Consider the following 26,641-nt stretch of genomic DNA (forward strand, 5'->3'; position numbering starts at 1 on the left):
CGAAATCGGTAAGTCACATTCGTGAATAGGAAAGGGTGTTGTAGTAACGACATAAGGAACATAATCGATATCATCTGTGAAACAATTATTCCATAACGGTCAACATACTCGTGATGGCGTTCGTAAAATTTACGAAGGAAAGATTTCAACTTCACCAATTGGTCCTCTTGGTTTAACAGCTTCCTTGAGAGCAGCAATCCCCTATGAAGGAAATCATGATTGGTAAAACAAGCCCGGGAATATCATCGTATTAATTGCGATATATATAATTCGTATGCAGGCGCTGCTGGATTGTTGTTACATAGAAATGGAAAGTTCACAATTGGGAAGCTGACATCTTCTCTTTTGTCGTAAAGTTTTGTTTTCAACTGACCCTCATTGTCAATATCTAGATGTAAGTCAAGATATGATACCGACTTAACTGTATCTGTAATTACCTTTATCATATGTTTAGTAGAAAATACAGCAATTTTGTATATCTAATAAAGGTTCTTTTTTCCAGTCTGTATCACCTACCCTGTATCGTATACCCCGTATCGCATGGCTAAACCCGTATCGCATACCCCGTATCGCATGGCAAAACCCGTATCGCATACCTGGCATGACGTCACAATTCGAATGACGTCAACGTTTGACATATGACGTTCAGTTGCTGTATTTCCTGGCATAGGAAAAAATGAGTTCCGATTAAAAAAAAAATTCCTATCATTTTCAAAAATAATTACCCAGTAACTTTACGAACGATTGTAATATATAAAAAAGACACAATAAGATATAGAAATATATGAAGTTTTATTGTTTATTTGGTCATAATTTTGGTGAAGTTTGTTTTCATTACCTGATGGATTAAACACAAATGCAAATTTTTACGGTTTAAATTTTGGTTAGAATACATGTAGATAGCAATTTTTTCAAGAAATATTTGTCTTGCTGTTCAACTCTTCAGCAAATTAAAATGATAATGAATGATATCATCGCCAAATAATCAATAAAACTTTTAACATTTCTACATCTTATATTTATTTGATAAATGTTAATTTTAGTTGAAATAATAGGACAGTATCGTCAGTGGATGCATTTTAATACATGGTCTCCAACATATATTGAGAATGTAATAAGATTATCGGGGGTATTACGATGTGGATATTAAGCAAATAAGGATGTCTATAAAAAAAACCAAGTAAGCTGGAAAAATACAGGAAAATCATAATAGAATTGAGAATGGTAATGGGGAATGTGTCAAAGAGACAACAACTCGACCATAGAGCAGACAACATCTGAGGTCCACCACTGGGTCTTTGCTAACTTATAATTTCAGACGATTTAAAACAAAAAAATGGATATCCCATAAATCTGATTCTATGAAAATATATGATAAACAGAATAATACATGGCAAAATCCGTATCGCATGCTGTATCACCACTCGACCAATATCAGCCCTCGGGACCTTTGGCCCTCGGGACTGATATTGGTTTCTCGTGGTGATACAGCATGCGATACGGATTTGCCATGTATTATTCTATATTTATCTCTAGTCGGTTAGATTCGTTATACATAGTCACCAAATTTTTGTATTATTTAGTGAGAGAACATCATGTATATAGCGGAACGTAAAGTTAAAGGATACTGAATTATCCCTATTCAGTTAAATGGGTATGCTTATTCATTGCACCTTTGCCTTTGAAAGTCTGAACATTTTGATCAAAGTTAATTCATGAACGTGACCAAAGCAGCAAAATTAGTACTTTTATCTTACGATTTTAGATACGTTCTTACTTATACAGTTGAGGTGATCTGTTTTAATCTTGGCAAATTGCAGTGAAATTTGAGGTTTGTCTGTAGGAGTAACTTTGTTATCATTTAATGAATGTAGTTTTGATTCCATTGTAATTTTTCGTAACATAAACCAATTATCCCTTGCAAAGATATAATGGCGTTTCTTAATGGCACGTAAGGAAAGGTAATATTACATCATAAGGAAGTCAAATTTTGCTTTGAGCACACAATTTTTACTTCCCTAAAGAATAAACGGAAAAGAGTAAGGAGCGTACAGACGAAAAGAAAAAATAATTGCAACTTGAGAGTGATTGTGAGAAATCTTAAAATAATGTATCTAATTGTTGAACTGCATTCCATGCAGTGAGTTTAATAGTTGATATCTATTAAGTTTTACATCTTTAATGTTTTGTACTTTAGTGAAAAGCAAAGACTTAACTCTGTATTTGAAATATTTCCGAAGCAGAAGATGTGTTTCAATTCTTTATAAATGGTATTATAATATAAAGTGAAATCCACAAAGAAAACGATTTTCTATTGTAATTTGGTAACATTATGTCCGAGTTGACTCGCATGGCTGTCGAGTTATGCATACATAAAGGAGACGCTTGCCCTGTGCTCGCACTTTACTTATCCGCTAGTTCTAGCTTGTTGCCTTTGTTTGTCTTACTCGCTTTACGAAATTTGAACATCGGTAATCTACGCTTTCATGGATTTAGTATTTCGAAAAGCGCAACCAAGAGTTAATTGACAATTATTACTAGCTTTCTCTCAGAGTTTATGTGCTTCTTTCTGTTTTAGTTTGTTTTTCGTATTTCTTTTCGTTTAATGAAATTATGACTATTAAACAGCGATAAACCACTGTTATAGAATATATGTGTCGCCGATATTGGCGCAATTGATACATTTGGAAAAAAAAATTTGGCGCAAACGATACCCCTGAAAAACAGTAATTGGCGCAAAACGACTGCGGCCCAGACGATCACGGACATGTTCAAGTAAGAACTTACCATGAGCAGCATGCCGAGCAATAGTAGCTGAACAGGATTTGCTTATCGTTCTAAAACACATACGATCAGTTGAGACTAGTTTTGATGGGTTTCGTGTGTTGATATATATATTTCTATTTAGAGTTTTAAGGATGTACACCTCCGAGGAGCCAAAAATTTCTAGAATTAAACTTTTTTTCTTAACCTGATTTTTGGGTTTATAAGACTGTAACAAAATAATTGGTGAGGAAAGAAACATATGGTGGTGCATTTCTTTTTTAGTACGGACCTTTGAAAATGCCCAATTTTGATGATTTTTCCATATTTTATCGATTTTTACCTATTTTTGGGCTATTATCGTGAAAAAAATCACAGTTCCACAATTAAACTTTTTTTCATACTTTCTCTAAAGATGAAGTGGACCAATTTGAATAAATTTTACTTAAAAAAAACTATAGGTAGGTGTTAATATAAGAAAGTTTTATCATATTTTCACGCTTTTTTGTTTAAAATGTACCATGCAGTCATTTTTTTATTTTTGTGATTTTTCTCAGCATTAAGAACAAAATGCATATTATTTCAACTTTTTGGTTATAAATGATTGAAAAAATACATGATTCTTGTAAAATCACTTTTTGTATCCCTCACCCATTTTTTCAAAATTTTGGCTAAAAATACTGACTTGATTGGTCGTAAAATTTGAAAACTTGATTACTCAAAAACCGTTCATTGTAAATACACATTTTTTTCACAGAGTTATGTTTATAATATTTTTAAAATTCATTGATATTTTCCATTTGAATTACATGTTTTGGAAATAATTCAAGAACGAGATTTCAAGGAGACTGAACGAGACTGAAAAGTCAGAGGAATACATCCTTAATGACTAGTAATCTCTTCGTCGTCGTCTTTTTATTTCTACAATGCCGTTGTCAGTTTCTCTTTAGCGAATGCACCCTCAGTTCCACGCATCTTTTTCTATTTGTAAGGAAACAGCATCACAAGTGAATACGATTCATATTTAATATCACCAGCTAATTTGAGTTCAATAGTGTCAAAACAATTGACATACTTACTTGGCCACAGATCAGTTATCATAACTAGGTTTCTTGTGCTATTGACTTAATGAATCACTACCAGAGGATGATATCATGTACATGAAAACGGTTACACACTTTGTTTTGTCTAGTTTTTCTACTTCGATACTTGTGAGTATGCTTCACGAATTTGAATATTTCGGCAAGCTGGAGGCTTGTTGGAGTAAGATCGAAAGTCATTTATCGTGTCTATTTGATATCAATACATTCCTGAAGGTTTTGATACAGATATAAATAGTAAATTATCAAAAGCAGTTTGAAATATTCTTGTCGGGCGCCGTTTTCCAGAAATTCCATAGACAAAGACAAAAATGCATAAAAACTAAAATTGTTGTCTGTGATACAACTGTTATTCATCATTAAACCAAATAACATACTTTATTTAGTGTTAAGGATGTTTTTGGCATAATTAGATAACTGCAAATACGCTTCTTGTTAATTAAACAGCCAATTGTTACAACCATGCAGTTGCCCAAAATACCGCCATCTTCAAAAAATAGCTTTTTTAACTGTTCATGTTAAAACAAGTTGTATGTAGTCGGTATTAAGTTGAAAAACACTAATGTCAAAATTGTTAAAAAGGACAGAATCCACAGGTCATTCATGCTTTTAGGAGAAAGTTTAGTGCGGAACTTTGATATTTCAATATTTCAGTATTTATATGTTTTCTGGTTTGCTTATACTGCATCTTGCATTGACTGAGGAATGGAAATTATTATACGCTAGCCACAGAAATGTTCTGTATGTCTGGTCATGGTATTTATTCATTTCAAACTTCGTAACTCTTGTAAATAATTGAGATTTTCGCAATTATAATTACTATTATTATTTTTTTTAGATGAAAATTCTAGCAATTTACAATAACAATACATACACTTCCTGAACAGTTTACATATACATACATTGTAATATATAGATGGTTGATGAATTTTTAGTGTTTGACGCAATTTTTCTGTTCAGCATTATTTGCTGCTTAAGTATTTAGCAGCGATCAGATTTATTTGGTTTAGGCCCATGGAGTGCCCAGGGAAACTGGCAATCCCTATTAATAATACATTAGTTATAGCTATAAGTATCAAGGATGAAACTACTGTGTTGGTGTCACAACAAAAATCTACCAGTTAGCATCAATTACCTATTTGCTAAAGTATGCAGTTTTGATATTGATGTTTACTTCACCTTAAGGAAACAAGTAAAGTTGCTTAATAGAAACAGAAATGTAAATGCATTTGAATCACGAATAAGAAGCTTGTTTATCAAATGTTTGTTTGTTTTGAGATTGTGACATAGTGATGACTGCTGTACCCATATTTTGACTTTTTTACCTATTATGTCTGTTCACACATCGTTGTAAATATAACAGAATTTGATGTTACTGTCATACAAGTGAGAGGTTTAGCGCTATAAAACCAATTTCAATACCCAATTTTCTACATTTGAAAAGTCAGGAATATGACAAATGTTGTCAATTCGTTTGATGTGTTTTATTATTTGATTTTGACATTTGATTAGGGACTTTCAGTTTTGAATTTTCCTCGGAGTTCAGTATTTTTGTGACTTTACTTTTTATTTCAAAATCAATTGGCCATGATTTTGTATAAACATTTCAATGTAGATGTGCTACATAATATTTTAAGACATTTAGAAAAAAGAGTTCTACTTCAGTAGATCATCTGTTAAGCATTGGTTGGACATTTGTATATTAATTTAAAGATAGTACATGTACATATATGTGGTTAAAATAATTTGTTTTTAATTTTAAAATATCTATACAATTGTGAGAAATGAAAATTGAGTTTGAATTTATCCAGTGGCAGTTGTTATCTTATAGATCGTTTCTATGTATGCTGCATTGTCGCTTTTTGTTGTTGTTTTCCTCTGTGTTTCCCTAGGTTTTAGTTTGTAACCCGTTTTTTTTCTCAATCGATTTATGATTTTTCTGAACAGCGGTATCTACCAGGCAGTCAGGAATATGTTATCCATTTGTTTGATGTGTTTGAGCTTTTGTTTTTGCCATTTGATTAGGTACTTTCCGTTTTGAATTTTCCTCGGAGTTCAGTGATTTTACTTTATACTACTCTTGCCTTTATTTATCCAGTTTTTTAATTGGTTTCATAGTCTAATCTTAAATTATGCTTGTGGATATTTATTGTGCACTGAGCCCTTGTTGTTGATCTGACAGCGGCTTTAGTTGATCTTCTCCCTTTATTTTCCGTACGGGTTTCTAATTTCCACATAGGAAAACTAATATTTGCCAAATATACCCTTTTTTGTTCCTGAGAGTTCTTCTATTATCCTTTTTTTAAAAAAAAGGTTAGGGTTGATAATTATCTGCCGATATTGACATTATTATCTAGCCAATTAGAGCTAAATGATCCCCATTTGCAGATGGTGTGTTATGGCAACTGCAAAAGCTTCATTAGAAGGTTGCATCTTGACTTGTATCATATTAGATGCAGTTTAAAATGAAGAAAAAATTCCCTCTGCCTATAAACGATAAATCTATTCTTATTTTCACATACAAATATTCAAACTTGAGAAAACATTTAGATTTATAATTGCAGTTTTATCATTTTTGGAAGTTTTTTTTAAGAAATGCAATTTTTCTGTAAACATTGCACGATCAACCTTTTTTAAGTTTTTATTTGATTTGGAACTATGGTCATTTGTTTTGTAAGGTTTATAAACTTTTGGAACCAACATTCCATAATTGTACCAGAAAATGACAATTCGTTTAATTCTGGCAAAATTAAGGAATGATCAATTTTAACCTTTGACCTTGATTTAACGAAAATTGCACCGTACGAATTATTGACGACCGGGCAAAACAGAAAGTACGGACAATAAGCTTTCGAATGATATATAATGTAGCCGTTTGTTAGGTGGGTACATTCAAGTCGTTAACTACACGTCTTTTTGGCAAATATCACTCGCCTAAATGATGTACGAAAAAAACAATGTCAGTATCTACAATCAATCTTTCAAGACCATCGTGTATTATTTATGACGTTCATACAGAATATCCATCAACAAGGTATTTCTATCTTTTGCTGATTTTTTGTTTAGAGAAAGGACGAGATAGCTTTGACATGCCCCTGGATCATCAACTTTCTGCTCAAACACTGGTGACGTTTTACAAAGTCTTATTAGCAGCTGCAAGCTCTTAAATACCGAATAAGTTTAAACTGTGAAACTGTGAAAAAAAAACATGAATATTTAGAATAGAAAAATATAATTGTCTCGGAAGAAAAAAAGCAACCAATACCAGTGAATGACAACCAACAACCTTGAAGTTTGAAATCAAAATTAAGTCTTTATTCATAAGTCCCAACAATAGTGTTGATTTTGTTAAATTTGATTCAAGAGCTTGTGTATGACAAACATTTTTTTTAATATATAACGGTCAACGTTACTCATCTCCTTAACGACGTATCAGGTTATTTTTAAAAATTATTTAGTTTTACCAGCACATCAAAGGAATGGATAACAACGGTCATATTCCTGACTTTGCCATAGATTACCTCAGACGTATTTGGATATTTTTTTAAATTGTTGGTCCTTAATGCTCTTCAATTTATACTTGTTTGGCTTTCTAACTATTTTGATTTGAGCGTCTGAAACCCGCGTACGGCCTTATCAAATTATAAGCCTGGTACCTTTGATAACTATTTGTACAATCAGTTTCTTATATAGATCTCAAGTGATGGAAAATAAGGAAACAGTAGTATACCGCTGTTCGAAAGTCATAAAACTATAAGTGGAAAAACGAAACAACAGAAACACTGAAGTGCAACAAAAAACAAACGACAATGCAACACACACAGAAACGACATATAAGATAACAACTGCTATTTTCCTGACTTAGTACAGGACATTTTAAGATAAAAAGATGGATTGAACCTGGTTTTGTATCTGGCCAGAACTCGCCCTTTTATGGCACAGTTGCATATATAATACTCAAATGATCACATTAAATGACAGGACTTCAGTATAAAAATGCAAGAACCATCAGAACAGAGAAATATACAAATACAAAATACAGTAGTACATTTCGACATGCTAATAGTTATCGAAAGCACAAGGCGTACAATTGTATATGCCAGAGGCGCATTTCGTCTACATATAGCTTACCAGTGACTCAGATCTCAACAGATAGAAAGCTAAACAAGTACAATGTCGAAAAGCACTGACGATCCAAAATTCTAAAACACATTGTGCCAAATACGGCTAAGGTTATCTATGCCTGGGATAAGAAAACCCTTAGTATTTAAAATAATATTTACTTTTCCACACAGTAAATTTATAAATACGACCATATAGTTAATATCCATGTCAACACCAAAGTGCTGACTAACCACAGAATAAAATCAAACACGTAAAACAACCAAGGACAGTATGAATTATCGTTTTCTAAAGCAACATTTATCTTTGCGTTGGTAATTCTTTTTTTGAATATAAAGGTAAAGTAACTAATTCTTTCAATCTGTATTTTAAAATTATGACTTATTGTGAAATAAACAAAAAAAATTACAATAAATACAAAAGTTGTGTCCTATAATAGAAGTCGTCCAAGAAAGATGTTGGGTAAATTTAGTCTGCAATTGGAAAATGAGGGTATATTGGGTAAGGACAGATATTTTGACTTGCAACAAGCTACCGATGGAAGCCTGAACGAGTTTTTGCTACGGTTTTTAACTTGTATAGTGCATGGAACTTTCTCTACGCGAAGCATCTGAGCTAATATTCAGAATCATACATGTTTTGGTTTCAGGGTTTATGTAAGTCAGTTATACCGTGTGATACGTTTCAGGTTCATCACTGAACAATTTCCTGTTTACCGAACATTTGTATCATTTTACACATGATAGCCAAGTAGAAAACTTTCTTCACATTTTTTTCACGAACTACAATACAAGGATTTCTAAAATTTTGTTTTAGAGTTTATTTCAGTCAGCTATACCGTGTTTACCGAAATATTTCGACGTGGTTATCATCAGTGAACAGTAGCTCACAGTTTTACCAGTTGTAAGAGTGGAATTAATATACGAATCCTCAATCTGAAACTACATTGGTCTCGGAAATTTGATAATCTTGATAAATAGTTGGGAAACATAAGCTTAAACCAATATATCAATGATATGCTTTTCTGAGCGCGAATGTTCATGGGATTATTCGCCATCGCAGAATATATGCATAATATATGCAAGACATTTAAATTGAAGGGATTTATTGTTAACGAAATAAATGCAAGCTAATCCTCTTTGATATTTCGACAGATAAAAAGTGGACAACAGCTCTGGTGGATTATAAAGTATTTACGATGTATTGTTAACTGATGAATTCATAATTAAAGATGCTATAAAACTTCACAAGAAATCTGATACATAATAAGTGATACTACATGATATATACGGCATGGAGATGTTATTTTTACAGATCAGCTAAATTATCTATAGTAAAGGATCCTACAAATTAATGTAAGATACAGTGTTATGATATTGTAATTATTGTACTTATTTATGTTTTCCTGATTTGTGTTGTGTGGCCTGATAGTTGTTTACAGAATAATCTTAGAACTGTGCAGTTTAGAAATCACTGGAAAAATTACAGAATGATTGAACTTTCCAGAATGATCCTAATAAAAGATGCGTTATATAAACTTCTACATTTTACTAGAAACTTCTGTTGTAACTTTCTAGGATGTTCCATTATAGACTGTTCTAGAATCTTCCATGACAACTATATATATATACAGACACTAAAGTTAAAGACTCTCTTGGATTTGGACTTAGACATCGATAGACATTAATATTCATAGCATTTGGATTGACATTTTTATTCTGCAAACAACATCATACTGGATTGTGACCTTAGAAGTGAACGTAATATTTAGATTGGATTCCGAAAGATTTCCGGATACAGATAAAGATAAAAGATTGGACTCATATTTTGACAGTTAAGTTGACAGTAATATTTGTGTAATACTTTTGTAAACTTTTGTATAATAAATATTGTTAAATTTTATTATTGATTTGTGTCTTTTGTTGGCTACAATTTAAAGGCGATTTCTGGCCGTAACAGAAATTGGGGGCCCCGTCCGGGAGACTGAAAATATCTTATTCAAAATTTGTTTAGTAATTTTTATTATAACTAGCCAACAAAATTCTACAAAATGGCATTTGATGCCGGTAAATTTTTAAAAATGCCAGACCTGGAGGGGTTTGATAATTTAAAGAAAGAGGAATTAGTGTTGCTTGCTAAACATCTGAAATTAGATTTTAAAGTATCTATGAGAAAACAAATTATAAAAAATTTGGTTATAGACAAATTAGTTGACACAGAAATCTTAGGTGAAGAGGCTCTTGAACTTAAGGTAGAAAATATTGATGCCTTTAAATTAAAACAGCTTGAATTAGAACATGAACTCAAATTAAAAGAACTGGAGATAAGAAAAGAAGATGAACTTAAATTAAAACAACATGAATTTAAATTAAAACAAGCAGAACTGGAAATGAAGGAAAGGTTGGAAATAGAGAAAAAAGAAAAAGAAGATGAATTTAAATTAAAAGAACTGGAAATGAAGGAGAGGGAGAAAATAAAAGATGAATTAAAATTAAAAGAACTTGAAATGAGAGAAAGGCTAGAGATGGAAAAACTGAAAATTGAAATGGTCAAAGAAGAAAGCAACTCTAAAGTCCAGTCGAAATCAGATTATTTTGATACAGCAAAAAATATACGTTTGGTTCCCAGATTTTGTGAAAAAACAGTCGATAAATATTTTCCACAGTTTGAGAAAATTGCTCGTAATTTGAATTGGCCAAAGCCGTATTGGACTACAATGCTACAAAGTGTTTTTGAGGGTAAGGCCGCTGAAATATACTCCGCACTTCCATCAGAAAAAAGTTCCGATTATGACACGGTGAAACAGGAAGTTTTGAAAGCTTATGAGCTAGTACCAGAAGCATATAGACAGAAATTTAGATCTTATAAAAAGTTTGATTCGCAAACCTATGTGGAATTTGCTCGGGAAAAAGAAGATCTATTTGATAAATGACTTACTTCAAAGAAAACAGATAACAATTTTGATAACCTAAGACAATTGATGTTATTAGAAAAGTTCAAACAATGTGTTCATTTAGACTTAAAAACACAATTAGACGACAAAACTGTTGGGACAATACATGATGCAGCTGTAATTTCAGATAATTATACCCTTTCACATAAAAGAAGTTTCAAGGGTCAAAATGTTAATACTTCAAGTGGAAATTACAAAAATCAAAGCACTGAGCATACTGATAGTAAGCCTGTTGCACAGAATAAGAGTCAGTCCAGTTATAATATGTCTAGTCCAAAATTTGATACTTTTGAGAAGAAGTCACTGATTTGTGCTTATTGTAAGAAAAATGGTCACCTGATGGCTGATTGTTTTAGACTCCAGAAGAAGAATGAACAAGATAATAAGCCGAAGTCGAGTGCTTGTACGACACCTTATACTACCAGTACGTTGGAATGTCCTGCGAGTCAGGCTTTTAAGTCCAGTTTTTGTGATTACATGGAGGAATATAAACCCTTTATGTCTGATGGGTTTATTTCTATTGTTGATGATACCACTATTCAGCCTATTAAGATTTTACGGGACACTGGAGCTTCTCAGTCTTTATTGTTAGAAGGTGTGTTGCCTTTGTCCGAGAAGACTTCTGTTGGTGCCTCCGTTTTGTTACATGGTGTAGAGTTAGGTTGTATACATGTTCCTCTCCATCGTATTTATCTGAAGTCAGATTTGATAACTGGACCAGTTATTGTGGGTGTTCGTCCTAATCTCCCTGTTGAGGGTGTTACATTATTGCTAGGAAATGATCTAGCTAGGAACAAAGTGGTTGCTGAACCAATTGTTACCAGTGAACCAGTGGTGGATGTTAAATCACCTGAAGATGATGCTGAATTGTATCCAGCTTGTGTTGTTACTAGCGCGATGGCTAGAAAACAACAAGATGAGAATTTGCAAGAAGACCAGTTTGATTACATGGACCTTTCAGACACTTTCCTAGCCGACATTGAAGGTCATGGTAGCTCAGAAAAGGCCACAATAAGACCACCTCATGTTTACAAGAATGTAATTATGCCATGGCCAGACGTAAACAGCCATTCATTAAACAGAAAGAACCTTTTGGAAGAACAAAATAAAGACCCTGAGGTTCTTCAGCTCCGCAAGAGGGCTCAACCACAGGAGGAAGCAGACAAAGTGGCTGAATGCTATTTCCATCAGGACGGCATTTTAATGAGGAAGTGGAGGCTTCCTGATGCTACCCCAGAGGAGGAATGGAGAGTGGTATACCAAGTGGTGGTGCCTAAAGTTTATAGGCAAGAAATTATTGGTCTTGCCCATGACACCCCCTTGGCTGGACACTTAGGTATAAGAAAGACTTGCCTTAAGATCTTGCAGCATTTCTACTGGCCAAGACTTAGAAATGATGTCAAAGAATACTGCAAATCATGCCATATATGCCAGGTTGTTGGTAAGCCTAACCAGAAAATACCACCAGCACCACTTCTGCCTATTCCAGCCTTTGACGAACCTTTCAGCAGAGTTCTAATTGACTGCGTTGGACCTTTACCAAAGACCAAAACTGGAAATGCCTATTTATTGACAATCATGTGTACATCCACTCGCTTTCCTGAGGCTATTCCGCTTAGAAATATCAAGACACCTACTATTGTCAAAGCTCTTATCAAATTTTTCACATTAGTAGGACTTCCTAAGTCTATATAGGTTTATTTCAGCAAGTCGTGTACCAGTTAGGGATTGCTCAGTATAGATCAAGTGCGTACCATCCAGAATCTCAAGGTGCCTTAGAACGTTTTCATCAAACATTGAAGAACATGATTAGAACTTTTTGTCTTCAATTTGACAGAGACTGGGATGATGGAGTTCACTTTCTACTTTTTGCAGTCCGAGAGGCTGTTCAAGAATCCCTTGGATTTAGTCCCTTTGAGTTGGTATTTGGCCATACTGTAAGGGGACCGTTAACATTGATTAAGGAAAAGTGGCTTACTGAACATACTGACTTGAATCTTGAAAAACAATTTAAATTTGTCGTTGATACAAGCGATGTAGGAATTGGAGCTGTTTTATATCAAGAGACAGATGATAATGTTGAGAAACCTATATCATATTTTTCTAAGAAATTAGATAAACATCAGAAAAATTATTCAACTATTGAAAAAGAGTGTTTTGCAATGTTGTCAGCACTTCAACATTTTGATGTATATTTGAATCCCACTGTATATCCTATTCTTGTTTGTACTGATCATAATCCTCTCACCTTCATACATAAAATGAGAAACAAGAATCAGAGGTTGACTATTAGGAGTTTGTTGTTACAGGAATATGATGTAATTGTAAAACATATTAAGGGTAAAGATAATGTAATAGCAGATGCTTTATCTAGAGCTTATTAAAACACTTTGTATATACTATGTATTTTTGTTCATATTATTCATGATAAGTTTTTGTTACACTAAAACTTCTTTTAAGGGGGGAGGTGTTATGATATTGTAATTATTGTACTTATTTATGTTTGCCTGATTTGTGTTGTGTGGCCTGATAGTTGTTTACAGAATAATCTTAGAACTGTGCAGTTTAGAAATCACTGGAAAAATTACAGAATGATTGGAACTTTTCAGAATGATCCTAATAAAAGATGCGTTATATAAACTTCTACATTTTACTAGAAACTTCTGTTGTAACTTTCTAGGATGTTCCATTATAGACTGTTCTAGAATCTTCCATGACAACTATATATATACAGACACTAAAGTTAAAGACTCTCTTGGATTTGGACTTAGACATCGATAGACATTAATATTCATAGCATTTGGATTGACATTTTTATTCTGCAAACAACATCATACTGGATTGTGACCTTAGAAGTGAACGTAATATTCAGATTTGATTCCGAAAGATTTCCGGATACAGATAAAGATAAAAGATTGGACTCATATTTTGACAGTTAAGTTGACAGTAATATTTGTGTAATACTTCTTGTAAACTATTGTATAATAAATATTGTTAAATTTTATTATTGATTTGTGTCTTTTGTTGGCTACAATTTAAAGGCGATTTCTGGCCGTAACAACAGTCACAGAAAATAATTATATTTATAAGTACGTCTGAGCCAGTGACAACTCTACAACAGATTTATCCATCGGATCACCAGCAGTGATGGTGATACATGGCTGTGTACATTATGTATATACAACTCGTCTAAACATCAACCCAACAATGTTAGATCTGTAAATTTGCTTTCGCAATTTTTTTGTTCTTCCCTCGCCGGGATTCAAACCCATGCTACTGAGATATCGTGACACCAAATCGCCTGCACTGTAGCTGTCCCGCTAGACCACACAACCACCTGGGCTTCAAAATGAAGCTTTCGATGGCCGGGTGTTACCTTTCCACGTCAGTTTTAATCTAGTGTCGTACTACACTACATGATATATAAGGCACGAAGATGTTATTTTTACAGATCAGCTAAATTATCTATAGTAAAGGGTACTACAAATTAATGTAAGATACAGTCAAAGAAAATACGTAAAAGTACGTCTGAGCCAATGACAATTCTACAACAGATTAATCCATCGGATCACCAGCAGTGAAGGTGATACATGGCTGTGTAGATTATGTTTACATTATGTATATACAACTCGTCTAAACACCAACCCAACAATGTAAGATTTGTAAATTTGCTTCCGCAAATGTTTTGTTCTTCCCCCGCCGGGATTCGAACCCATGCTACTGATATATCTTGACACCGAATCGCCTGCACTGTAGCCGTCCCGCTAGACCACACGACCACCTGGACTTCAAAATGAAGCTTTCGATGGCCGGGTGTTACCTTTCCACGTCAGTTTTAATCTAGTGTCGTACTTCACTACATGATATAAAAGGCATGGAGATGTTATTTTTACAGATCAGCTAAATTATCCATAGTAAAAGATCCTACAAATTAATGTAAGATACAGTCACAGAAAATTATTATATTTTTCAGTACGTCTGAGCCAGTGACAACTCTACAACAGATTTATCCATCGGATCACCAGCAGTGATGGTGATACATGGCTGTGTACATTATGTATATACAACTCGTCTAAACATCAACCCAACAATGTAAGATCTGTAAATTTGCTTTTGCAAATTTTTGGTTCTTTCCTAGCCGGGATTCGAACCCATGCTACTGAGATATCTTGACACCAAATCGCCTGCACTGTAGCCGTCCCGCTAGACCACACGACCATATATATAAACAATAAATGCTTTGCGTCGTTTGTTTTCTCTTATTTTTTAGTGTAAATTCACATTGCGATAAGACGTGTCACGGTACTTGTCTATCCCAAATTCATGTATTTGGTTTTGATGTTATATTTGTTATTCTCGTGGGATTTTGTCTGATGCTTGGTCCGTTTCTGTGTGTGTTACATTGTAGTGTTGTGTCGTTGTTCTCCTTTTATATTTAATGCGTTTCCCTCAGTTTTAGTTTGTTGCCACGATTGTTTTTTGTCCATGGATTCATGAGTTTGAACAGCGGTATACTACTGTTGCCTTTATTTTGCATTGTACTGACTACTGGAGTTATCCTTAGTGTATGCATCACCAAACAAAATTATGGCATCGATTATCTATCTGTTCCAACTATGCCTTTGTAGCATTGACTTGTAAATGATAGAGTAAATGAAATTGTAGTGAGTGCAAACAGACTTTATTAGCTTTCAGCTTTCCAATTGTGAACTTTCCATTTCAAAGTAGCAACATTCCAGCAGCACCTGCATACAGGGTATATATCTCCCAATTGATACGATATTCCCGTGCTTGTATTTCCTATCATGATTTTCTTGATAGAGGAAGCTATTAAACCAAGAGTTCAAAATGGTGAAGTTGAAGTCATCCCTTCGTAAATTTTACGAACGCCATCACGAGTGTGTTGACCGTTATAGAATAACCGTTTCACAGATGATATCGGATATGTTCCTTACGTCGTAACTATAATCCCGTCCCCTTTCATGAATGTAACCTACCGAATTAGACTATTTACCGGATTTGTTATAACATGAGCAACATGACGGGTGACACATGTGGAGCAGGATATGCTTACCCTTTTGGAGCACCTGAGATCTCCCCTAGTTTTTGGTGGGGTTCGTATTGCCTATTCTAAAGTTTTTTATGTTGTGTCATGTGTACTATTGTTTGTCTTTTTCAATTTTAGTCATGGCATTGTCAGTTTTTTTTTCGATTTATGATGGTATCTTTCGTCCCTCTTTAATCTCGAATATTCTTTCTTTTACAGTTTAAAAACTGCAGAAGAGAGAACGTAAATATATATATGTGTCTTTAGTTTATTTTTAGCTTATCTGCATATTTCTATTTGCTTTAAAGGGACACTAGCTACGAGATATATGAAAAATATAAAAATATGATTTGTTCAATCACTAATGAAAATGAAATAGTGATATCGCTTTGCGAAACAATTATAGTTCAATTTTGTCAAAATAAGATTAGAAACATTGATGATGAATTATTTACTTGCAAGTGAATAATTCGACTGCATTTAATCCGCATTTATGAGAACTTCAATTTAACCCCTTAAATAGAGATGGATATCGAATGCATTTTGCGTGTTCAATAATTCTAAGGATAACAATGCCAATATTGAAAGTGAAACAAAAGAAATCAATTGATTGACTGATTCGATCCACAAAAAAGCATTCTACTACAGGAAAAACCTATGAATAACATATACTTTTGATCTATAATACAGAATTAAACAGATCTAGAATTCAAATGCACGAGTCAACTTTCTATTTATATATATATTTATGTTTATATTGCTGATATGGCAATCGGAGTTCAACTTGGCAGTTTGGCGTGTAGACCAAAATAACAAGAAACAAAGATACATATTATCCAGCCTATGCACGGTATATTGTTTATTTGAGGCTTTTTATAATTTGAATAATTGTTTTACATTGTTATAAATCAAAAATGAGAATTTGAGTCAAATCGGTGAAGATCAATTTGACAGCTAGTGCCCCTTTCAATGTAGTCACATGGTTTAAATAAAACTTTACTTTTATGTGACGTCTTATGAATATATGTCATGTTCATCCCAGTTTAGTTGTTTGTATTGATTCTTTATATATAGGCGTACATAGGAACATTTTCTCAGTCATAATGCCAAGGATACCAAATTTGATTCTTTCAGACTTTATTGACCGATACAATATCAATTTAACTAAGTCTACGATGAAATGATAGAAACGTAATGGAAACTTGAAACGTGCATTTAACTTTCATCATGTCACTCCAAGCTGGTAATAGAGATTTCCCGATTTTCGTATCTACAATTCACAATCAGGCAATCCTTTCAAACTATCCATTTTATCAATTCGAAAAACGTAGCTGTAATCTGATATCCAATAACGGCTTTAAACTGGTAAATCCTACGATTAGACATTTTCAGTCCGACAAGGGCACTTGAAAAAAACAAACGAATTCAGCTGATAAGTCACTGACATTCTGCAATTAAATTGTTAACTTTCCAATTATAACATTCTCCTTGCACTGTTTCTGATTAAGTGTGAATATGTGCTATCGAAAGTGAGTGACAAAAAATGTAAATACTTTGCAATGAAATTGAATTGAAAGCATGCTACGTGGGTGATATTTCTGATTTAAATTCAAATGTCTTTACAACACATAAAAAGTGAAACTCCCATGTCTACTTCACCGGTTGGATCAAAATTTAAAATTGTGCGCTTTGCTGTCAGATGTTTAAATCCTTCGCATCATTCATGCAAAAAAAGCGTGCAATGTCCACATAAACTTGAAGAAAATTATCTACACATGGTGCCTATGCCTGCAAAAGAAAGAAATTGTTATACTTGAAATAACTTGTATCAGTGGGAAATATCTGTGCAGGATCATGCATGCAAAAGGTAAACAGGAGTAAGGGTCGTTGGGTATTTCGCCAGAAATGCGCTCTTTAATCGCGTTAGATGTAGGAAAAACACTCTTCAATCTATTCAACTTTTTTTAGATTGACTTAATATATATTGGTGTTGATAGGCAACTAGGAAAATTGCAAATACACAAAGTAAGTAGAAAAGTTCTTTTACAATTTGAAAATACTAGTATTTTGAACTGTCAATAAGATAATTGAAAGAGTTGCATTTCTGTAGATTTTTTGTACTTAGATATTGTGTTGCATAGAACATCCTTATCGATATATTTTATTTATTAATTGGTGGTTGCTTATAATCCATATATCAAATGCATGTTTAGAACGATAACCATTTAACAGTGAATCCCATGCAATGAATACAATTGGTAGGTCTAGTAATAAATGCCCTCTTGGTTGAAGGTCTGAGTTTGGACTACCACTGGATAAACAGGGTTTATATTTTGGATAAGTACAGAAATGTTGCCTTGCAACAGGTCACATACAGACCCCTATTAAGAGTTGGTGCAAAGAGTTTTATCGAGCAGAGAACTTGGCAATCTCCAAACTATAGGCATTAGATTTAACGTCCTCATTCTGATTGGACGTTGCTGCGTACTTTTACATTCCGCACAGCCAAACGGAACTAAAACTAAGCAGGGTTTTACTACCGGTCGGAGGAAGACCTAATTGACAATATTTCAGTCATCAATGGGGGCTCAGTTGTATTGTATCTACGAAAAGAGGACGGTCATTTAAAGATGTATCAACCGTATCGTTTACGTTGACGTATCCGCATCTGCAGATTTATAAAAAAACAGTTTGTGATCTCGAGCTTTAATTTTATGTACTTTCAATAATGTAAATGAGCAACTGATTAAATTCTAATGCAACTCGTGTTTCTATTACCTATTATGATAAAATCGCAAACGAACAATATTCAAAGTTCTTTGCATGTATAAAAGTAGTACTGTAATTTTTTGTGTGTTTATTTATTTAAGATCTTGAAATCTTTTAAAACTAGATTATTAAAGGATTGTGTACGATATTCGTGTACCTGCCCTACATTGGCTCCTTTTTAAGGGCACTTAAAAGTAGTTGATAAACCCCCTTATTATCATTTTTACAAAACACCACTATTGCAAATTTTGAAAGTGAATGTTTCATTGTTTCGAAGACACTCCAATTAGTTTTTTTTAAATGAAGCAAAACGTATAATGTTCTTAAGCTCGGGATCACATAATATTTGTTGATAAATCTGCAGATGCGGATACGTCAACGTATACGATACGGTTGATACGTTTTTAAATGACCGACATCTAAAACGGGTACTGCACATTTCAAATTAATGAACATCATTCATTCATATGTTTCAAAAACCGTTTCATACCTATCATACATACTAAATGTATTAGATCCTTCAACTTGGTCGCAATGGCTAAATATAAGGTAATGCACGTATTTGTTTGATATCTTGAAAACAATAATAGAAAGAATAAATATAACAAGGTTAAATGATCGGAATTACAATTTTGAAAAGATGTTCACCACGAAATAATAATGAAGTCAATTTATTTCAATAATAAGTATATGCAGCATTTTACATATGCTTGCATTTATGTAGGTAAATATAATAATCGTCGTATTACACAGAAATATCAGCTACTGACGTCTCATGCAGGGTAGTTGATCGGCTCTGGATCATTCCATTCCTTGAAATCCTACTGTAGGAATACTGTGATGGTCTGTCCCTGTATGTTCCATTACCAAAAAGACTTGCTTTTGAGCTAAACTCTTTTTTGAAACAACATTTACACAATGTCTTCTTTGAGGCTTGTCTGAATTTCTTGGACATTAAATTATACAATATAGGATTTACCGTTGAGCTGACGAAATACAGAACTCCTGAAAAGATACATACATTTGATTTAATTGTTCTGTATATATACAAATGTATAATTGAAGCTTAACGTTGTCGTTTCCTTTACAGAATTATTAAGTTCGTGGAGTTGAGTGTCCGCGACTTATTTTTCTTAGTAGCGATTTAGCTATTAATGGTAAAGTATGCAGCAATACATATTTATGAATGTCTATTAATGTGCTCTTTGATATATAATTTTGTTTAGTGGACTGACATGTTGATAGACTTTACAAGAGAGATTGATAATGATTGTTAGTTTCTAAACGTGCAGTTGCCAATATTCAATGCATATTTAACACGATTTTTCCAAGAGGGAAGGTCGGACTAAACATTATATATACATCATCAAATTTACGTTGAAGTTATAAAAACAGATTATCTAGATTTGGGTGCTCTAGTAATCACAAGTACTATTTGTTCCAATGTCATTACCCCCTATCGTTGGTGAGTCCATGCAAATTAGGATCCATTGTTTGTCCAGCTATCTCCTCTTACAGTTTTGGAGGTACATCTTTTATATTTAGAAGAATGTACATACACACAATGAAGGTGTGCTTGGCCTAAGAATTTAGATTTGTTTTAAATATTCTGAAAATGACAGGTAGTCAGACTTAGTCATTTAGTTTGGACTAGCTGCATGAAGAGATCATTGTTTGTGCAGCTATCTCTTCCTACAGTTACATCATCATACATAGTGTTAAATTTATGCTGTATCTGTACTATACAGATATCACTTTAAAGCTCCGCCCACTGCCGGACTGAGAATTGTATGAACCTGCGTGACCTCAGACTGTGTAATGCAGTCGCATTCCAATGACGTATCAATTGCGAATTAACGATTTCTTTTATACGTTCTGTTTGTTTTCAAACATTAATTTTCTTTAGAGCAATAAGAATCACATCAATTTTCTGATAACATACACACAAGAACAGCAGTCTTTTCTACGATGAAAACTATCAATTTCAAAACTTGAATGTGTATGATTGTGTAACAAAAAACAACCATGTCAGTTTCAGCATGCATGTTTAGTGAATGTCAAGTCTGAAGTGAAGGACAACTAGTACACTCCTGTTTCAAATTGAACAATGTTTTGTTATTTGTTGTTATTGTTGAATGAAGTTGTTATGTTAAAATAGATAATTATTCACTTTGAGCGATGTATTATTGTTGACCATTCGAGATTCTTTTGCGAACCCGTCTTCAGCTGAATGTGGGATTACTGTATCGTATTACTACACGGACCAAAAGAGATTTCAAATCGAAAATAAATGCAAAACATGTGTTTTGTGTCTTTAAAACACAAATAATATACAGAATTGATTACAGGATAGAGACAATATCTGTTTAGTGTCTTTAAATATCGGCTGTATTTGTACTCGGCTCGAAACAGGTGTAATAGCTCTCTAAAAGCTCGCATACACCTTGTTTCCTTGACTCGTACAAATACAGCTGATATTTAAAGACACTAAACAGTTATTGTCTATATATCTTCTTTCCAGGCGGAGTTATCATTTGTGTCTCACATACAGAGTTACAATTTCAGGTTGTATGCCAACATCACTGTTTTTCAAATCAAAAATATGTGGAACTATACAAATACATATGGCAGAGCAGAAAAGGGGAGGGGGACATTGTCCATATCAAGTTCTATTTTAGGGAACGACTATTTTATTCATAAAGCGGGAGGGGTGTTGTGTTGTTTTCCCCTAACAAATAATCAAATCCCCTATTTGATATAAAAAAATTTGAATCCTAGTTTTCCAAATACTATATAGTGTTAAATTTTAACACTTCATCAAGTTTGAGGGTTTTGATATCTTGTCAAATTAGAAAAGAAGTTGTACTTAAGTTATCAAAACTCCCCTTTTTACAGATAATCGAGGGGTTGACTCTGTAACGGTAAATATAAATTGGGCACAATTCTTGTTCCTGACATTGTGCTAAGATTTAAAATCTACTTTCAAGCATTATCACCAGAAAACAAAATCCACTGTTTCAATGTAAAGAAGGTATAACTTTCAATGGTGAATGAAATTAAAACATCAAAACTGAATTGTATGGTCATTGACATTGTAATTAATGCTGGATAATTGTTTATTTTAGTACATAAACTACCGAAAAAAAAGAAAAAAAAATTAAACACCAGGTTTGAATAATTAAGAAGTGTGTAACTATTGAAAGAAAATTTCTCCTTACACGTCAAAGGCCAACTTGATCTGTATTTCTTGGTCAAGTATTGATCATTCAGTATCTATTATTATCCAGAGACGAAAGGTGTGATACATTGAAAATCCTTGTCTCATTTGGCGATTTATAAAATAAAGACGTTAAAAAGTCGTCATATGCATGGTTCTTTTTGTATAGGCGATATGTCGGACAAACCGACAATACAAAGAAGAAGCTAGGAACGAAACCGCTTAAGGAGAAAACTAATAGGCTACCCACCAGATATATAAAATAGCGTTGTTTGTATGGTATGTAGCTCTGGTGTCCAGTCGGTAATATACAATGTCATCAGTCTTTGTGAATGGAACGGTGCCCAGCACAAGAAGAAAGCTATTACAACGGCAACTGCAATGTAAGATAAGTAGACATTTTAGTATTATAAAAAGGTGATTCATACATGTGGTAAACAAAATTGTAGAATTTAAATCTACTAACAATTTACTTGCATAAACTATGCCAAAAATAAAGATCACCATACAATAAAGACACGCGTACACAATGATTTTATAAGCACTTTACATTAGAATATTTTGTTTTATCACACCTTTATTGTGAGGTATAGTACAGTCATCTGGATTAACATCGTCGTGCAGTAGGACCATATACTTTTGTGTGTCAGTTTATGTTACGGAGTGTTAATGAAGTTCCCAGCCACATCCGATCAAAATGGGATGTAATGCATAATGTGTCATATAGGAAGAATGTGGTGTTCCCCGTACATTGATAATGCCTTTGGGATTGCTTTAAGGATGTATTTAGGTGAGGTTTAGGAATGAATGTTCAGAATCTTTCGTTTTTTCCCTACGATACAGGGTAAAACAGTTGGCCCAATGACATCAATTTTCTTCTCATATAAGACTTCTATAGCTCGTACCACGCCATTAACAATAATTTCAGCAGATTCTTGATTTCTTTTCTTTCGATTCGAGAATCAAATAATTATGCGAATATAATGGAAAAGTCCGTGTCAGCCTTTTCTCGCCAACTTATAAAAAACAAATATCTAGAAAGAGAGCTTTACAATCTATCAATATTTCTAAAGATTATCTTATTCCTTGATCAAAGCCCTTCCGAACTTATAGTATCGATATAAAATTCTCGACTTTTTAAAATTTCTCTTAAGTACATCGTCCTTAAGTCTTTAATGTGACAGGCGTTTGCATTCTTCTGTACAAAAATTATTTCTAAATCCAGTGTAACCTCTTTTTCCAATGAGAGAAAATATTTACTAATTTAATTTTATTCTCTCATTGAATAATTTATTCTATGTACTGGACGCTTAACAACGAATCATGAATATATAAGATGTGGCTCTAGAAAGATAGAAAATGTAGTTATAATTTCTGAACCTTGGATCAAAAATATTGTTTACATATTCTCCTTGTATTTAAGATACTCTTTATGTTACCTTTTAACGATTTATCAAAACATCTTTAGAGGTTTTTATTAATGATTTGAGGTACATAATATCATTGTCAAAGGTTTGGTATCAGTCCTTTGTAAAAAAACACAAAACAAAGACGAAGTTGTTTTTGCCCTTGCACATCTGTTTAGTTTGAGAATGCTTGTTTTATCGTCGTTTAACTTAGTTTTTCGATCATTTTATCACGTACATCATATTGCTAAATTAAAGTATTTGTTTTTAATTTGGATAGTTTAGTGATTTTAATGTGTACAGTTTGTTGTTTTTGGTTTGCACTGCTCATCTACATGTACCTTGTATGTAAACGAAACGGGTGTCATGTGTGTAAACGAAACGGGTGTCATGTGTATCAAATTAGAGGTCAGGTATCTTTAACTTCAAATGAGTCAGACGGACGCACAGATAAAAGTAATAATGCCCATAATTGTAAACCATATTTTAATAACATACGTACCTAGCATTTTCAGAACAGATTTTCGTGCTTTGGTTGGGTCATATACATGATTACTATTTCGTTGTCCTAATGAATTTGAGGCTGCGCTCGTTTTACTTGACCTTGAAAAACTTTTATTATCCCCTATCATGTCAGAATTATACAGAGTTATTCCAATTAGAATGTACATAACAAGTATAATTGTCATTGGAAGACAAAAGAATGCAAAAGTTGAAACCTGAAATATTATCTTCATCATTTCTAAATATTCAAGTGGAATGCTGCAAACGAGCGAATCTTCAAGTGGCTCATTTGTATTTGGATCTAATACATAATAAAACTGTTTCCCATAAAGTGCATACGGTAGAGCGAAACTAAACGAAGCTAACCACACAGCTATAATAACTTTGATTGACCTTGAAAGGTTTGAAAATCCTTGAAATCTCAATGGATGACATATTGCTACATAGCGCTCAACTGTGAATGCTGTAATTGTCAACACTGAAGCATATGCAGTCCCTTCTTGAATGTAAGATTTGAGAATACAAAATTCACCACCAAAACGAAATGGATAAGCTTCCCAAATACTGTACAACTCCGGCGGCCATGCTGAAATGAAAAAAAAAGATATAGTATTATAAGACTCCAATAATGTAGATCAACCAAAATTCATAAAAAGAATTGTTAAACTGATGTTATATATTCTTTAAAAACTTGAAAAAAGCACCAAGAAGTTAAGATAAAATATGTTACTACCTTAAGTTTTTCTCAGTGACGGAACATGGCATTACGTAAACATTCCACGACAGTGTTGTTTTATTTGGCCATGACTGTGGGTTATTGTTTTAAAGGTTACGAGTTTTAGTTTATATTTACCGATAAACATTTCAATGAATATGTTTAAAGTTGTCAAAAGTGTTCAAATAACCGTTTTACAGTTTTCTGGAAAATAACTCTTGTCATACTGCTACACATGAAGCAGCTTCAGTATTTAAACGAATATCATTACACCAAACTCTTTTCAACGTACGATAATGCTGACATTGTAAAAGGGTCATTGTATTCATGTTCTCCGATATGACTCCAATTCTCATATTTCATTTAAATCATACTAAAACGTATATGAAAATTATTATATAATTAAGAATTCATGGGCTGAATAATAAGTATCAGAATTCAATGTGTATTTTGATTTAGACGCAATCGAATTAACCATCTAGGTGACAACCGAGGTCTGCCAACGGCCATATTACCCTATACAAACATAAATATAGATATAATAGATATTCGTGCAATTAGATTTTTCTAGGTGTTTGAGTTCATATTAAAGGCTAAAAATATATGTTAATCCTCGGGTTTAACTGTACAAGAACGAGTTTTATGGATCAAATCAGTTAATCAAATTGGTACCGTTAATGTTATTACTGCCACTGGGTCGATGTCTCTGTTGTTGGACTGTTAGTCCCCGCGTGTATCACCAGCCCAGTAGTCAGTACTTCGGTACTGGCATGAAAATACGGATTTTTTGTGTTATTTAAATTTGCTGTTACAAAATGTTAGAAATTATTATAAATTTAGGAATGTATCTCCCTCATGCAAAGCTCCGATTCCTATCACGGATTTAGCTATACTTTTTTGACATTTTGGATTATAGCTTTTCATCTTTTATATAAGCTTTGGATTTCAAATATTTTGGCCACGAGCATCACTGAAGAGACATGTATTGTCGAAATGTGCATCTGATGCCGGAAAATTGGTACCGTTAATGCTATTAATCAAATGGTGCCATTGTTGGGTTGCTGCCCCTGAATTGGTAATTTTAAGGAAACTTTGCTGTTTTTGGTTATTATCTTGAATATTATTATAGATAGATAGAGATAAACTGTAAACATAAATAATGTTCAAGAAAGTAAGATCTACAAATAAGTTAGCATGACCAAATTTGTCAGTTGACCCATTAAGGAGTTATTGCCCTTTATAGTCAATTTTTTCACCATTCTCAAAAATTTTAGTATTCTTTTAAAAAGATCTTCTACTCTGAAACTACTTGGCCAAATTTAACCAAACTTGGCCACAATCATCATTGGGGTATCTGGTTTAAAAAATATGTGTCGTGATCCAGCCAACCAACCAAGATGGCCACAATGGCTAAAATAGTACATAGGGGCGAAATGTAGATTTTGGCTTATATCTTTGAAACCAAAGCATTTAGAGCATCTCTGACATGGGGTAAAATTGTCTATCAGGTCAAGATCTATCTGCCCTGAAATTTTTAGACAAATCGGACAACCAGTTGTTGGGTTGCTTCCCCCGAATTAGTGATTTAAGGAAATTTTGCAGATTTTGGTTATAAATTATTATCTTAAATGTTGTTATAAATAGAGATAAAGTGTAAACAGCAATAATGTTCAGCAAAATAAGATCTACAAATAAGTCTCACGACTGAAAGTGTCAATTGACCCCTTAAGGAGTTATTGCCCTTTATAGTCAATTTTTAACAATTTTCATAAATTTTGGTAAATTTGTAGAAAATATTTTTAACTGCAATTACTGGGCCAAGTTTATTATAGATAGAGATAATTGTAGCAACAAGAATGTCCAGTAAAGAAAGATCTACAAACACATCACCATCACCAAAACACAATTTTGTCATGAATTTATTTGTGTCCATTGTTTAGTATGCACATAGACCAAGGTGAGCGACACAGGCTCCTGAGAGCCTCTGGTTTTATCAAAAATAGTCATTTAAGGAATGGCTGAAATTCAAACGATATTTCAACATT

At 33.3% G+C, this 26,641-nt stretch overlaps 1 protein-coding gene across 2 annotated transcripts in view; it reads right to left on the bottom strand.

Moving 5' to 3' along the window:
* Window positions 1-16,825: 16,825 nt before the first annotated feature.
* The window catches only part of LOC143047946 (pyrokinin-1 receptor-like), a 39,253-nt gene continuing 29,437 nt past the window's right edge, over window positions 16,826-26,641 (bottom strand). Inside the window, exons 2-5 of one of the 2 annotated variants that reach the window (XM_076221317.1) lie at window positions 23,880-24,467; window positions 22,222-22,347; window positions 19,525-19,759; window positions 16,826-17,773 (exon numbers count right to left, since the gene is read on the bottom strand). In XM_076221317.1, the coding sequence (XP_076077432.1) occupies window positions 17,755-17,773; window positions 19,525-19,759; window positions 22,222-22,347; window positions 23,880-24,467 (968 nt within the window). In that variant the 3' untranslated portion in view covers window positions 16,826-17,754. Of the gene's footprint in view, window positions 17,774-19,503; window positions 19,760-22,221; window positions 22,348-23,879; window positions 24,468-26,641 lie in introns of both variants that reach the window. The other variant, XM_076221316.1, reaches the window with a different exon arrangement.

The sequence above is a fragment of the Mytilus galloprovincialis genome, chromosome 10 (assembly GCF_965363235.1).
Source record: "Mytilus galloprovincialis chromosome 10, xbMytGall1.hap1.1, whole genome shotgun sequence".
Lineage (NCBI taxonomy): Eukaryota > Metazoa > Mollusca > Bivalvia > Mytilida > Mytilidae > Mytilus > Mytilus galloprovincialis.